At 33.8% G+C, this 16,136-nt stretch overlaps 1 protein-coding gene across 2 annotated transcripts in view; it reads left to right on the top strand.

Moving 5' to 3' along the window:
- Positions 1 to 13,449, top strand: part of NUP58 (nucleoporin 58) — a 40,473-nt gene extending 27,024 nt beyond the window's left edge. Inside the window, exons 13-16 of one of the 2 annotated variants that reach the window (XM_032260058.1) lie at positions 2,326 to 2,527; positions 7,931 to 8,029; positions 9,635 to 9,730; positions 10,986 to 13,449. In XM_032260058.1, coding sequence (XP_032115949.1) covers positions 2,326 to 2,527; positions 7,931 to 8,029; positions 9,635 to 9,730; positions 10,986 to 11,155 — 567 coding nt within the window. In that variant the 3' untranslated portion in view covers positions 11,156 to 13,449. The remainder of the gene's footprint in view (positions 1 to 2,325; positions 2,528 to 7,930; positions 8,030 to 9,634; positions 9,731 to 10,985) is intronic. The other variant, XM_032260059.1, reaches the window with a different exon arrangement.
- Positions 13,450 to 16,136: the final 2,687 nt, after the last annotated feature.

Here is a 16,136-nt window from a genome sequence, read left to right as displayed (position 1 = left end):
GAAGTCCATTGTGCAGAATTTTTTTCTTAATTTTTATTAGGAAATCTTTCAAATACACACGAAAGTAGGGTGTCATTACAATGAATGCCCAGGAATGATTACCTAACTTCAATCATTATCAAAACCCGCCGAACTTGTTTTATCAATGCTCCACAGGAGATGCTTTTTTCCCTCTTGAAGTATTTTAGAGCAAATGCCATGTGTAAATACGTACTTTAAAAAAAAAAACAAAACAGCACTTTCTCTTCTCTGGTTTGGAAAATATATCCTTTTCGGTAATATGACCATGAAACAGTGAGACTGAGACCACGTAAAACTGCCCCAGATCATGTCAAATGAATTTAGATGTGAAATTTTGACCTCCTCTTTAAGAACCCAAGAACAAAAGGATATTCTCAAGAACCAAAGAATATTTTATTATCAGATTTGGTATGCTGCCATTATTTTTAGCTTAGTTTAGTGAGCAAACTAAGCTCTAGGCCTCTTTATTTCTTATCAAAGTCTCACAAGGCATATTTTTTGTTCATTTTGTTTTTCATTAGATAATCTGTTGAAACAGGCGTAAACTATCTTATCCAGCCAGGTCTTAGGAACATTAACACATTTGGAAGTTTTAGCAATTTATTTTATAAATCATGGCTGATGTCAAGGTTTTTGTTTGTTTTATTATTTCGTTTTGTTTTGTTTTTGAGACAAGGGCTTGCTCTGTCATCCGTGCTAGAGTGCAGTGGTGTAATTATGACTCATTGCAGTCTCAGTCTCCTGGGCCCATGCAGTCCTCCCACCTCAGCCTCAGCCTCTAGAGTAGCTAGGACTATAGGCATGCACCACCACACTTAGCTAATTTTTAGCTTTTGCAGAGAGGAGAACTTGGTATGTTGCCCAGGCTGATCTTAACTCCTGGCCTCAAGGAGTCCTCCTGTGTAGCCCTTCCAAAGGGCTGCGATTATAGGTGGGAGCCACCGTGGCCAGCCTGTTTCTTTTAACTAATTGGTCTTAAGTTTTTAAGGTGGGTCATTATTTTTCATTATCTGAAGTAGAACTAAAATTTATAGGATACTGATGCTTGCCCAGGAAAAGGAAGGGTGGATTTGGGGATCAGTAATGTTTGTTTTTCTTACATCGTATGTCTTGATTCTGGCACTTCCCCAATTTCCAGTTCTTCGCAGGCTCCCCTTTTTAATACATCATAAATGTAGCAAAATTTGGAACTGGAATATCGAACACTGACATCCACACAAAAAGAGTGATGATAGCTTTTAAATACTATAAACAATACAATTTTTAAATGCTGTGCTTGTAATCAGAACCTAATACTTGCTAATTTCTGCTAAGAGATGTAAGAAATATGAAAATTCTAGATCTCCTCAAAAAGTGGTAAAAAAAAAAAAAGTATCTAAATTAGGCTAAATCTTCAATGAAAACGCTAAATAATTCTAAAGTGAAACAGAATTGTTGCTGTTAATGGCCTTAAGGCAGATGCTGCATTGGGTAGAAGCAGCTCACTTTATGAACTTGCAAATTTTTCTTACTCTGGAATTATAAACTCATTTTTTCTTTGAGGCGGGTGGTTGAGTTCATAACTTTTACATGAATCAGTCTCATTGTACAATGGTCACATAATAGGGATAAAGTAGAAGCCCTCATTATACCCTCCAAGCACTCTGCTGAGGTGTGACATCTTATTTTAGCATGTGTTACCCAGGCCTTCAAAACAATGTATTTAAAATTATGTGTATATATATATATATATATATATATACACACACACACATATATATATAATTTTAAATACATTGTATATATATATATATACATATGTGTGTGTGTGTATATATATATATATATATGTGTATGTAGTGCTGACTTTTTTCTTTTCTTTTTTTTTAACTGTTCTAAAGGCTATGTAAAGGTTAGATATTTGAGGGGAAAGTTTCTTGAAAAACTGGAATATTTATTTTTTAATTATTTTAAGTCCACCCACCTGCACATTGATGGAGTATTAATTTAAATATTACTCTGCTTGTCTAAAAGCTGAGCTGATTTATTTTAAACAAGGCCTCCCAAAGACAATATTTTAGGAAGCATATTGTAAAGATGTGTCAAAGATAGGGAGTAAACTATTCAAGGGAGCAGTAGAACTTTTGAACTCGTCACATACTACACCAAAGTGCATTGCTAGCACTCTAATTTGCAGTTTAGATGGAATGTATAATATTGGCAGTATCTTTGGTAACTTATCATGTTTATATCCATCCAGATATTACTGTAGTCAGTGTGGAACTTCATTTAGCTTTTTTGTTTGTTTGATTTCCATTCTTTTAGGTTCTGAAAGAACAGTACCTTGGCTACAGGAAAATGTTCTTGGGAGATGCCGTTGATGTGTTTGAAGCAAGACGAGCAGAAGCCAAGAAGTGGCAGAACACACCCAGAGTTACTACTGGACCCACCCCTTTCAGCACCATGCCAAATGCAGCAGCCGTTGCCATGGCTGCAACACTTACACAGCAGCAACAGCCTGCTACAGGTCTGAATGCATTCAAGTTATAGCTTCTTACTGTTGCAATGCAGAACATTTATGTGCGTTTTTATAAGTCTTCCATTTGTGTGAGCACTGAAGAAATTTCTATGAGTAGCTGTTCTAATACAATCTAAAATTGTGATGGACACAATTATAAACATACCTGATAAAAAAAGCAGGGTAGTCTTAGCAATAATTATACATCAATTAGATATTTAATATTGTGAATTAATGTTATTTGCTGTATTGCTATGAATACCCTTTAGAACATGGTGTTCCACTAGTGAATTACATTTAAGAATAACATTAGATTCTAAAATCATGATTGTACCATTTATTGTTTTAAAGTCAGAGATCATCCATCCATATGTTGAATTTTTCATATATGTTACTGATAGATGGTGCATTCTCATTTTCCTCATACATAGTGATTATAAAGTACCCACATTCAGGATGAAGTACGCTTTTATTGACTGAAGGTATGTTGAAGATCAGTAGGGTTGTTTCTATGTATGTTGACTGTAAATGGAATACAGGCCCTCTAAACCAAATTTTGAAGAAGATACATGTGCTAGAATTGTACCTTTTCAAGGTGAACAGAACAGCAGCAAAAGCAGGAAGAAAGATGTTTTGAGATGTGAATTGCACATTAAGCACAGGAGAAGGATGTTTTGAGATGCAGATTGCACATTAAGGAGCAACTGGGAAGTTGAACAGATGCAAATAATTGGTAACATAGAAAGCAGGTTTTATTTCTCGATTTAGTTACACATTTAATTAGAGAAACATTTTTGTGGTCATTCTACAGTGTTTTATTTGGCCCTGTGTCTTTTGGAGGTTATTAATTATCTCAATCCTGCCATCCCTTTTGTCAGGTTTGAAGTTTTACATGGAAAAATAGTCTTAATGGATATTGACTTTTTTTCTTTAATCATTTGTAATTTTTTAGTAATACTTATTATTCATTAGCATGTGTCTTTCTGAGAGTTCCATATAGTCCAGTAGTAAATTATCATACAAAAAAGTTTAAAAATACATATTTAGATTGCATTCAGACTGCCTATATTAGGGAAGCATTCTCTGGTTTTCACTGTTGGCAGTTTAAAAAATTGTTCTTCACATTTGGAGATGACAGAACTGACTTGCCATAAGTAAAGGGTTGATGATAGATTTGGCATAAACCAAATCCTCCATATTCGTGACTGAACCCTTGTGAATAGTGGCTTGCATGAGCGCTGTCTGGTAGCTCTCTAGCTGGCTGGAGTGTAGGATTGCATTCTCAAGTTATGGAGGGAAAAAGTCATTATGGGATTGATTCATTTGAGGATTGATGATTTCTTCTTTAAATGAATCAATCCCAAAATTATGACCATCAGCTCTCATGATTATTTAACCAGTTAATCACATCAAACATAGTACTAGTTTACTTTTTAGAGCCAGTATTAATCCTAAAGTAGGTAAGTGTAGATTTGGTTAAGTGTTCTTTAAGCGTAGTGAATTTCCATTCTAATAAATAAAACTTGAGAAGTGTCAGTTATATAAAAAGTTATGTTGTAAGTGAATATATTCTATGATAAATTCCTAAACTTGAAGCAAAACCTCCTGTCAAAGAGGTGTGTGTGTGTGTGTGTGTGTGTCTGTGTGTGTGTGTAACTAGACAGTATTAGCTTGAGAAATTCGTAGGTTTTCATTTATGCATTTTGAGCTCGTGGACATATGGAGATGTGTGTTCATTCTCTAAATGAGTGCCTACTATGTGCTGGGTCGGGAATACAAAGGTGGACAATATAGATTTCGTCTTTGCCCTCTGTGGTGGTTGAGAATGTTAGCTTAATTTGGAGTAATCTTGTGGAGCCTTTTGCTCATAGGCTTTACTTTTGTCTTTTGCCAGGCTTTGGGGAAATCGACTGCTTTCAGTCTTCCCTGAAATTTTGAAGTCCATATAAGGGCTTTCTAATCAGATGGCAGAAATTATAATTTATTAACCTAAACAACCTTACAGTGTTTTCACTTTGAATTGTATGAATTCTTAGAACTGAGAAGCTAAACAATAGTGATAACAATTTTACATTATCTTTTCTTTTTCCTTTTGTTTCTCTAAAGGTCTCCTAGGCCTTCCCAGTCAAAATTTTAGTTATTTTAGTTATGTCACCATGATGTGAGATTTATGAGCTCTGCTAGATACATTTAGAAATGTCCCTATTTATTGAATGGTGTTTTGTACTAGTAAGTTATTCCTTATGCCCTGTGACTTTTGTGAAATCATTTTTTTTAAGTGCCAATAACAAATTTTAGACCCATCTAGATGAAGGTAGTTTGAGCTTATGCATTGTTTTTATACATCATTGTTGATATATACAAGATTTGAGTTATCAGAGGGGTTTTGCTTTTATTTGCTTATGGATTTTTTTATTAACATGAATATGGGCACAGAGCAAATAGCTTTTTAGACTGCTGCCTTCTGAAGGTGGCTTCTGTGTCTTTCTCCAAGAGGAAGAATAGACTTAAATAACTTCTTTGTCCTTCTTCAATTCTTTTTTAATGAAAAAAATCTATAAACTAGGGCTCAGGCATGTGTAATTTTATGGTTATTTCTTCTGAAGTCTGCAGAAAATTGATGAAAATCCAGCAGGCTATTTGTGTATGAAATCATGAGCATCAACACGCGGATAATGTAGTTTCATGTTGGCCGAACTTGACACTTGTTTATAAGTGCTTTCCAAGCCTCCTGAAAAACTGAAGACTTTACATTAGGCTTTTCAGTATAATTTTAATTTAGGATAGGTTTTTAAGCAATGTACCTGGGATTGAGTTTTGCTGTTGTGTTTTGACACTTTTAAGAGTTTTTGATGTTTACATAGTAAGACTTTTCTTATGTGACTTAGCTGCTGTTTTAAGGAGAGCCAAGACGTTTTGTTAAAAATTCCTACTTTTTAGCTTAGTATAGGTTTGGACATTTAAGGTGTAGTGTTAAATAGGAAACTTTAAGTATTTCATCTTAGTTTCTTGTTTTGTGATTTTGTTGTATTTAATAACCAAAGGAACATTCCCCGTTAAATTAGTGAGAGTAAAATTTTTCAAGCTGGGGAAAAGGCATTTTAGGTTTTTTAAAGAAAAATTATTTTAAAATGTGACTTAGAAATAACCATACTAATTACATTAGGCATTTTGAGTGATCATGGAAAATTATAAAATATTTTTAGCACTTTAGTCTTTTTTCTGTTAATGCAGTTTTACTTTTAAGAAAGTAGAATTTATTCTGGAAAATATGAATTACAGTGCTAAACCTGGTTTTGTTGTGTGTGAATATATTATATGGTGACTTTTGTAAAATGTTACTCTACATGAAGATTTCACTTTAGGCAGTCATTGATATATATCACTACTAACTTAATTTTATTTATGGAACAAAGAACCTTTCATTGAATGACTATTCACATTTCAAAGCAGACTTCTTGAATTGTTTACGTAACTTTTGCCTGAAGGGTTTAGACTCTGCTTTCTAATAGTGAAAATAATATATATGGTGGCCAGAGTGTAATATATGCTAATACTTTGGCATGGGAGATATTTATCATGAGTTTTTACTATTAAAAAATGTTATACATTTGCCTACGAGTTTTATAAATGATGTTGCCTTCAGAATTTGTGTGAAGGTACAAAACTAAAAATATCATGTATCTGATGTGCAATGGAAAGTCTTGTCATCGTTAGATATGAGTTTTTGATTACCTGTATTCTGAATATTGATGATTAGAAAAACCTTATGTTCTGTTGCTCTTAACAGTAGACCCACACACAACAAAAAGCATGCTATTTGAGTAACTCTTAGGACTTACAAGGCTGAGGGCTGTGGTGTGCATTCTTTAGGGTCTTCCACCAGCAGTGCCTCCTATTAACATTTGACATGCAAGTCTCTCAATGTTAAAGAAACTGGACATGTGTTTTTTATGTATTATTTTTGTTAGGAATTAGAAAGTATAAAAATATGCTTGGTTTCTTTTTCCTATAGTAACATTTTACAAAAGAGCTGCTAGGCAGGTCTCAAATTGATCTCAAACTGGATGTAAGATTTTAAATTATTTTTTTAATTGTAGTATAAGAATTTTGGCTGCTATTACTATTTTCTGGGTAGAAGCTATTCAAAAAGTCCAGTTTCTGTCCCAGTGTAGCAAAATGTAGTTAGTTCCTCAGTTTTTTTTCTTTAAATGCTTTATAATTTTACACTACCTTTTTAATACACAAACCTCATTCTTCATTGGACAACTTGAAGGCATTGATTTCTTTAAAAATTTAAATTTTAATGTGTATATTACTTTGACAGTTCCCTCAACTTTGAGATGCACTGATCACTGTGCTTGCAAAAGACAGTACTGAAGATTGTACTATGAAATTTATTGAATAATTTTCATAAATTATTTATCCAAATGAGAGATTTTTAGATTTTTGTATTCTGCTTAGTTAAAAAAAAAAAAAATAGTAGTTTAAAAGAGAGGCTAGTAAGTTTGATGCTATTCTTGCCAAACAAACTCAGCCAAAATCTTTAAAGTAACAAGTGGGAAAAGGATGACTAATCGTTCTGCTTCTGAGTACATTTTCCAAAATGTTGGAAAGAAACTTCTGAATTGAAATCTTGAATGTATTGAATCTGTCAAGGTACACAGCAGTGCCTTTGTAAATGTTCATTATCTTATTTAATCAGGTGATAAGTGGTGTAATGTAGCAGAGCTTAAGAATAGAACTCAATTATCACTTTTTGTGAACAAGTTGGAATTGTCATGTTACTGTGTAATTGATTTGCTTTACGATGAACAATAAATTTAATAAAATAAAACACTGTCTTGTTTTTTTATCTATTTATTGTATATATCATTTATATTTCATATGAGAAATCATGCCTAGTTTTTTGGGTACTGACTCTTATGAAGTAACATGATAGTTTTGCCATGTTAGTGTTAGTCTCTCTTGATCAATTGAGACTTGACTCTAAGGAGCTTGATTTAAAAAAAAAAAGTAAAAACCGCTTACTGATGATACCAACTAGATTTATCAGAAAACAAATGAGGAGATCTAAAATAATTCTAGAAGTAAATCTAAAGGAACAATAATTTATGGTACATTAAAGATTTCAAATTATTTAGTAGGTTAAACTACTTTCATTGTGATAAGCCTCTTTTAATTGTCTAGTCCTGAACAGGTTAATTTTTTAAAATATTTTTTTAATTTTTAGATAGGTAAATCAGTTTGGGTAGATAAGTTAGACTGGAGAGACATCCTGAAAACTAAGTTTTAACAAATGGAATCACTTAAAAGTAATACTGTTCATTTTTTAAAAATTTCATAAAGAAACTTTAATCTTGAAAGAGTAAGGCAAATTTGTTTTTTCCCCCCCATTTTTTTTTATACCAGGGCCACAGCCATCTCTGGGAGTTAGTTTTGGAACGCCATTCGGCTCAGGTATTGGCACTGGCTTGCAATCAAGTGGCTTAGGTTCTTCAAACCTTGGAGGTACACTTTAACTTTTCTAATATTTCATTGAACTATTCTATATTTGAATTGATACTATCCTGTAAAACAAAAAATTTCTAAGAGGATCTGTTGCTATTTTGGAAGTTAAGGTTCCATCTGGCAAAAACGATTCTCTAAACATAACCGTTGCTTTCTAATATTAGATTTAGAACTTAAAGAATCGTTCCATCTTCTGTGAATAGTAAATATAAAGTATTAAAATTAAGTGGTAGGTATGTTCATGTTTTCAAAGCAATATGCCGACACATGAACTTGAGAATTCTTTAGTTTTAATAATTTTAATTAAAAATCTTAAAATTAGTCGTCTTAATGTTAGTTTGGAGTCTGAACTACTTCTGGATGATATACATTCTCCTAATCAGAATCTTCTTTTTTTGAAAATGAGTACTTAGGGAAATTATTATGAATGGAACAGCTCAACTCATGTCCATTTCTAAGCACGTTTGGCAGATTTGCCTATATACATACTTGTTTACATAAGCAATTTAGCTTATTTTAATACTTTCATGAGTTAACTCTAGTGAGGTAAGTCCTCTGCAAAAACATCATACTAAATACAAATGCATTCACAATTTGGTATGGATAACTGAAAGTTGGTTGTATTTTCACAGGCACATTATAATTTAATGAATAAGTTCCTCTTATTTCCACTAAAATACAGGATGGGAAACCTATAAGCCAGTATGGTTGTTTAATATAGACTCTGTTCCAAATTAGGAATTATTAGAATCATGGCAGACAGCATAATTCCTATAATCTACATAATTTGCCATCACATTTCTTACTGTTACAGGCAATGTTACTGTCACACTCAACATTTTAGATAAGCTTTTGCAAAGTAACCGAAAAAGAATTTGAACTTTATTTGTAGAGCACCGAGCTCTTAGGAGAATAGAAACTAGTCTTCAAGTACTTAGAATATCATGACCTTTGTGTGATGAAAAATACTTCCTTTTTTTAAATTATGAAGATAGTATTGCTAAGAGAAAAAGCATGATCTCACCACCAATTTTTCACTGTTACATTGGCTGGTAGTATGGCAGGAGTCTACTGTTACTGAATAGATTTAAAGTGTTTGACTGTGTAGTTGTGCAGTTTTCAGCGTACAGATTCTTAGTTAACTAAAAATGTTTTGGAAAAGAGTAGAGTAAAATAACCTTGTGGTATTTAATATTCACATTGTTGTGCATGTCATGCTTATTAATGTATTTAGTCCTTTTTTTGTGAAATGAAATCCCCTAAAGTAGAAATGTTTTATAACTGGCTAAAATCGTACTTGAATGGTGGGTAAAATTTTTTAGCACGTTTAAAAGAGAAAAATACTAATATTTTCTTTTTTATGGCCTTGTTCTTTAAAAATTATTGATGGGTCACAAGCTTAGTCTAAACAGACATAAATGTTTTATTTGAGACTCTGGTTCTTCTAAAAGTGTCATGCAAAGGAGTAAATAGATTTCCTTAATAAGGCCATGTTTTTCAACACTGTGTCTATTAGACCTCTGATGATTTTCGGTTGTACTTGTCCGTATCCTTTAACCTGTGTTTTATGTGCCATTGTATATTTCTCTATTACCCTTCCACTAGGATTTGGAACTAGCTCTGGTTTTGGATGCAGCACCACAGGGGCCTCCACATTTGGATTTGGAACAACAAATAAACCCTCAGGAAGTCTTAGTGCAGGTTTGTGTGTTTCTGCCTGGATTTCAGGCAAATTTAAAGGTGCAAATTATTTAATTTAAAAGTATGTGTTGTTATTTCCAGTAACCTAAAAAGTTCCCTCTCTGATTCAGTTTTTACTCCCTGGATGAAGTGTGCAAGCCTAACTAATCATTTTGCTTTATCTCTCTCATAAACTAAAGGCCAGGTTTGTAAAATGTTTCTAACAAGACTTCTTAGTTTGATTTGATAAGTAATTATATCTTCTAACTAAGTAGAGATTCATTTGAACCCTAGTGACTAACTTCATGGTTAAATAATTTTCTTCATTATTGCAAAAAGGAACCCATCAGTGTGAAAGTTTAACCAAGTTTTTTGTCGTTATTCATCCAGGAGAATGATTTCTATTCCAGAGTCCCTCTGGTTTTAAGAATACCACAGTCTTACAAGTGATGATTAATTTAGTTCCTTGTTCATTTTTGAAATAGGTATAATTTTTGACTCTTATGAAAAATTCCAAATTCCATTTACTTTTGCATTTACTCTATATTGGTAAATATGTCTTGTTTTAATGTGCAGTGCTTAGGGACAAATACTATATCTAACATAATGATATAATACTGTGAAAGATGTGTTTAAATTTACAGAATTTGAAGGAAATTCCACTTAATATAAGTAGTGTTTAAAATCAGCAGTTCCAGTTGGAGGAAGATAATAAGATTCCATGTTGTCAGGATTATAATTGAAATATTGTATTAGTTAACTAGGCCGTAGTAGCACTAGATCTTAATTTTGCAAAAGCTCTTATAAAATCAAAACAGTAAGTGCTGCTTTTGTGTGTATTTGTTGTCCTGAACATTGTTGGTTGAGGCTTTCCTGGAAGACTTGGAATTGCAAGGGTAGGTCCAGATGTGTGAATGTCCCTCTTCTACATGTTGATAAAATGTTGTTTTTGGTGGGGCTAAGGAGAAAGGCACCTTGACATATTTAATTAACAGGAAAGTTTCTGGCAACTGGAAGTTTCTATAGATTTTAGTTATTTGTGCTAAGGTTTCTCTTTTGGCATGCATCACTGAACTTTCTTTCAAGGTGCCACTTAGTTGTTAGCTAAATTATTTTCCTGTTAAAATTTTATGTTAGAAATTTAGGGCTTTAAGATATTTGCTATTCTTATAGATTATGTATTCTTTCAGATAGAAATTTACTGCTCCTCCCTGTTTTTTATATTTGTTTTTGGAATTCAACTTCTGATATGAATATTTTTTTCCCTAAACATAAGGCTTTGGCAGCTCAAGTACATCTGGGTTTAACTTCAGCAATCCTGGCATCACGGCATCAGCTGGTTTGACTTTTGGGGTGTCCAATCCTGCCTCTGCAGGTTTTGGAACAGGAGGACAACTCCTTCAGTTGAAGAAACCTCCAGCTGGAAACAAAAGAGGAAAAAGATAAACATGGGTTGATGTGCTGAGAGAATCCATAGCAGCACCATTCATTCTATGAGTCTATTTTTCTAATGATGCAGTAATTAAATTGCATCCCAGGAGATTTATAAAGTTTTGATATTTTTCCCTACTCTGGAATTTGAACTTTCTTCATGTTTGCCACACTGAACATCTTTTTTCCTGTGAATTTAAAATCCAGTTGTGTTTTCTTTTTAATTTGATTCTCAGTGTAAGAAATGTTCTGATTTTGTCACTGATTGATAATGGTTAGAAACCGTTAACCTAAAACTTACTATTTAACTTAGTGTTGATAGCAGTGTTTTTGTTGATAAAGTTTACATTACGTGAATACATGCACATTTGTTTCTTATACAGATGGTGTGAACTCTAGGGCCTATGCTAGAATCAGTTTGTTCCTTGATAAAGGCCTTTTGAATTACACTGCAGGGCATCTTGTGAATATGGATGTAAATATGCACAGAATAATACACACAGTTGTGTGTGCATATAAAATATATATTTACGCCGGGTGTGGTGGCTCATGCCTGTAATCCCAGCATTTTGGGAGGCTGAGGTGGGTGGATCACCTGAGGTCAGTAGTTTGAGACCAGCCTGACTAACGTGGTGAAACCCCGTCTCTACTAAAAACACAAAAATTAGCTGGGTGTAGTGGCATGCACCTGTAAACCTAGCTACTTGGGCTGAGGCAGGAGAATTGCGTGAACTTGGGAGGCGGAGGTTGCAGTGAACCGAGATCGTGCCATTGCACTCTGGCCTGGGTGACAGAGGAAGACTCCATCTCAAAAAATAAAATAAAAAATTTATTTACAGGCCTGTAACTTTGCCTCAGACTGTTCCCTTTTTCTAAGGGTATTCAAGTTTTCACGTTTTAAGCTTCATATTCTCAGTACTTGTAGAATGATGAGCTAGAGGTGACAGGTCATTGCAGTTGTTTGCCTAAAGACTTATGAAATGGTTATTGGTGTAAATATTTGGCCAACTCAACTTTATTGCCCCTGGTCTTTTCCGTTTTTGTTTCCACCTTAACCTTTAGCAGCTCCTCCAGGTGGAATGTTCTAAGACTCATCAAACAGATTTTAACAATTTTATTATCCTGTGTGTCCTTATATTGCTTCTGTGAGTTGTTTTTTTCTTATCAGAGATGAACTTTCAGGAGCATATTTGAACTCCAGACTGGTGTTCTGGGGCAAAGAGCTATTAGCCAAATGGATTCTATGCAGGTCGAGGATGCACTGAAGTTCTTTAGTGAGAACTTTTCTAGATATTCCCATACAGAGTTCTTTCTTATAGGGCTATTGGTATTGACACCAAATGGAGTGGCTTCTCAGCCTCTTAATGTCTTAAGTAAGTGCTTAATTTGGAATACAGAAACCAGTATATTTTAAAAAAGAAAAATATTCTTTGTAGCAACTGTAAATTCTCCGATTATAACAGTGAACAGAGCTCCAGGTAGTAACACATAGGCATGTCAGGTTATATCTGTATATTTGACTACATTAATATTAGTGACATCAAGTGGATATAAAAGAAAACCCTTGGAAAGAAAACTGCCTTAGCCATGATTTCAGAGAGAAACCATTAGTAGACCTATTTATGATTCAATTACGGTTTTCAGATAGAATGTGAACATGGAATTTCATTGAAAATAGTTTAATTTTTTATATAAAAGGTTTTGTACATAATGTGTCAGTGACTATTTTCAAACTCACTTTCACCAAGACATGTTTCTTCTAAAATGCATTGCATACACACACATGCACACACATGTGCACACACACACACATAATTTTAGCATAATGTTAGTCGGGTTTGATTATAGAAGTGTTGTCAAATCTGTTTTATTTATCTGCATATAGCAGTGATGGGCTTTTTGAATTGAAATTTTTGCACACTGGTGCATTGAAATAAGGAAAATTATTTATCTCTGAGCACTAAACTTATTTTTGCATATTTCTGTGATATTGCAATCCCCAGATCCAGGTCGTGGGAAGTTAGGGAAATGGTGTGATTTTGTGTTTTGAATTATTGTCAGAATTATTACACAATTACAACAAACTTTTTAAAAAAAAAGACATTTCATTGTACTGCAGAAATCTGAATATTTATATTTCTTGTTTTTTTCTTTATATATTTTGCATTTTAATATGTTGAACCACTGGAAATTTGTAACATTAATTTGTTATAGGAGTTTAAATGTGTTGTCATTGTCTCCATTGTCTTTGTCCAGAGCCTATTATTATGGAAACAATAAAATTTATTGTGTCAGTTGCTTTGATTCTTTATAGGTGTCAGTAGCTGTTCTTAATATGTAATTTTCTTATTATTGCTCTTTTATTCTCTGGTTGGGTTTTAGTGTATTCTCTTCATTGGTTTATACATCTTGCTCTTTTTTAAACAGAAGACTGAACATATGATAGTAAATTATTTGTCACTTGCTTTTGTCTTCTCAAAATGACAAAAACTGTAAACATTTTTATTTATAAATAAGAATATTGAGTAAAAAAGGAAAAGTCACCTCGAACTTTTAGGCCCTAATTCCACTCCATTCCCTAATGGTTTGATACGTATCCTTGTAGACCCTTTTAAACGTGTCCCCCAGTGTATATAAATGCTACTTCTCTTTTTCTTTTATATTCTCTCTGATTTTTTCTCACATTTTATTCTCTTAGATCCCTCTACTTTTTTAACAAATAGGTTAAAAAGTCCGTATTCTGGACTTGTTCTTTTTCCCTTCTATTGGTATATTATCAGCATCTTTCTGTGTCCATATAGATTTACTTTTTACATACTGTCCCATAGAATGGGTGTACAATGATCTGTTCCAACTATTCTGTTTTGTTTTTGTGTTTTTTTTAAGAAATGGAATTATTTAAAAAAATTTTTTTTTATTTCCATAGGTTTTTGGGGAACAGGTGGTATTTGGTTACATGAGTAAGTTCTTTAGTGGTGATTTTTGATATTTTGATGCAGCCATCACCTGATAAAAACTACACTTAGTTTTTATCCCTCACCGCCTTTCCATCCCTTCCCTCCTAAGTTCCCATAGTCATTGTATTGTTCTTAATGCCGGTGTATCCTCACAGCTTAGCTTCTGCTTATGAGAGAGAACATAGGATGTTTGGGTTTCCATTCCTGAGTTTCTTTACTTAGAGTAGTGGCCTCCAGTTCCATCCAGGTGCTGCAGATGCTATTAATTCATTCCTTTTGTTGAGATGGAGTTTAACTCTTTTCACCCAGGCTGACGCCATCTTGGGTCACTGCAGCCTCCGCCTCCTGGGTTCAAGCAGTTCTCCCTCAGCCTCCCGAGTACCTGGGATTACAGGTGTGATTACACCTGGCTAATTTTTGTTTTAGTAAAGATGGGGTTTTACCATGTTGGCCAGCCTGGTCTTGAACTCCTGACCTCAGGTGATCCACCTGCCTTGGCCTCCCAAAGTGCTGAGATTACAGGTGTGAGCCACCGTCCCCAGCCAATTCATTCCTTTTTAGTGACTGTGCAGTATTCCATTGTGTGTGTGTGTGTGTGTGTGTATACACACCTATACCACACTGACTATTCTCTCTTGATGAATAGTTAGGTTTATTTGACTATTTCAGTTTGACAGAAAAAGTTGGAGTGACTATGCTTGTACGTGACTTTGTGTGCTTATGTTTAATGTTTGTTTGGGGTTGATTCTGGAAAAGAATTGCTGAAAAGTCATATAAATTGTGTGTTTTAATGTCACATTGCCTCCAAAAATGCTATACAAATATATACTCCTACCAGTGTGTATATCCATTTCCTAGTATTTGTGATCCTAGTTAATTGTAATCCTAATTATGTTTGTGATGTCAAACTTTTCAATATCAGCTATTTGTATGTTAGTGTAATTGCTTATTGTTTGTCCATTTTTGTACCAAATTAGGGTTTTTTCTTAATGATTTGTAGGACCTCCATAGATAATAGGCATTAGTATTTTTCCTGTGAGGTATGTCTAGTCAGCTATATTCAGAATCTTGCCTTGACCATGTGTGATCTTGAGCAAGTTACTTAACTTTTCTGGACTTCAGCTTTATCATCTGGAAAATGATGATATGCATGAGTGGTTATATTAATAATATAATCAAATTTAAAGCATTTGGATAGTGTAACCCCTGACACTTTATACGCATTGGCTATTCCTGCACCAGTACCCCACTGCATTAATCATTGTAGCCAGATGTTTCATTTGCATACCTGATTGCAACCTGCTTTATCTTATCCTTTTTGTTTGTTTTTGTGTGGGGAGGCTATTCTGGGACACTTAGTCTTTAAGATGAACTTTAGTCTCTATTTCATTAAGTTTGATTTTCTTTAAAAAATTCTATTCAGAGTTTTATTGGATTTACACAAATAATATGTCCTGGGGAAAATTGACAACAGTATGCACAGCATGATATGTGCATTTGCTAGGTCTTTTATTCTTTTAGCAAAGTTTTTATTAGATTCTTGTTTGATTATTTTTACTACCCATCTTGATTTTATTTCTGAGTGCAAATTTTTATCCTGTAGTAGGTATGAGGTCATGTGCATTATTATAACCAGTTAATTCAACTGTCCATTCTGATGATAATATAGTAAACCAGAGTTAATGTCCTACTTTTTCTGTGAATAAGGCTGGCTTTGCCACACTTTTTGAAGCACACACCAAGACAGGTTTATTCAGTCACAGGATTCTGGACTTGCTAACATGAGCCAGTTTCCTGGGAAGTCTGAGCTGGCAGACCTAACAATTCTCAGTCACAAAGTCCTCTTTGCCTGCTACATCAAATCCTCATTTATTGGGTGCATAGTCTGTCCTGGGTACCACTGTCAGTACTTTATCTATACTTGACCTTGTTTAATCTGAATATTACCGTGTAAAGCAGAAATACCCAATTTGTAGATGAAGGAACTGAAGCTAAGGTTAAGCAACTTATTTGAGGTCACATAGCTAACTCATAGGTCA

This window comes from Sapajus apella, unplaced genomic scaffold (genome assembly GCF_009761245.1).
Source record: "Sapajus apella isolate SASKATOON/1434 unplaced genomic scaffold, GSC_monkey_1.0 scaffold114, whole genome shotgun sequence".
Lineage (NCBI taxonomy): Eukaryota > Metazoa > Chordata > Mammalia > Primates > Cebidae > Sapajus > Sapajus apella.
The sequence above is the reverse complement of the archived record's forward strand: the minus strand, read 5'-3'. Positions and strand labels throughout refer to the sequence as shown.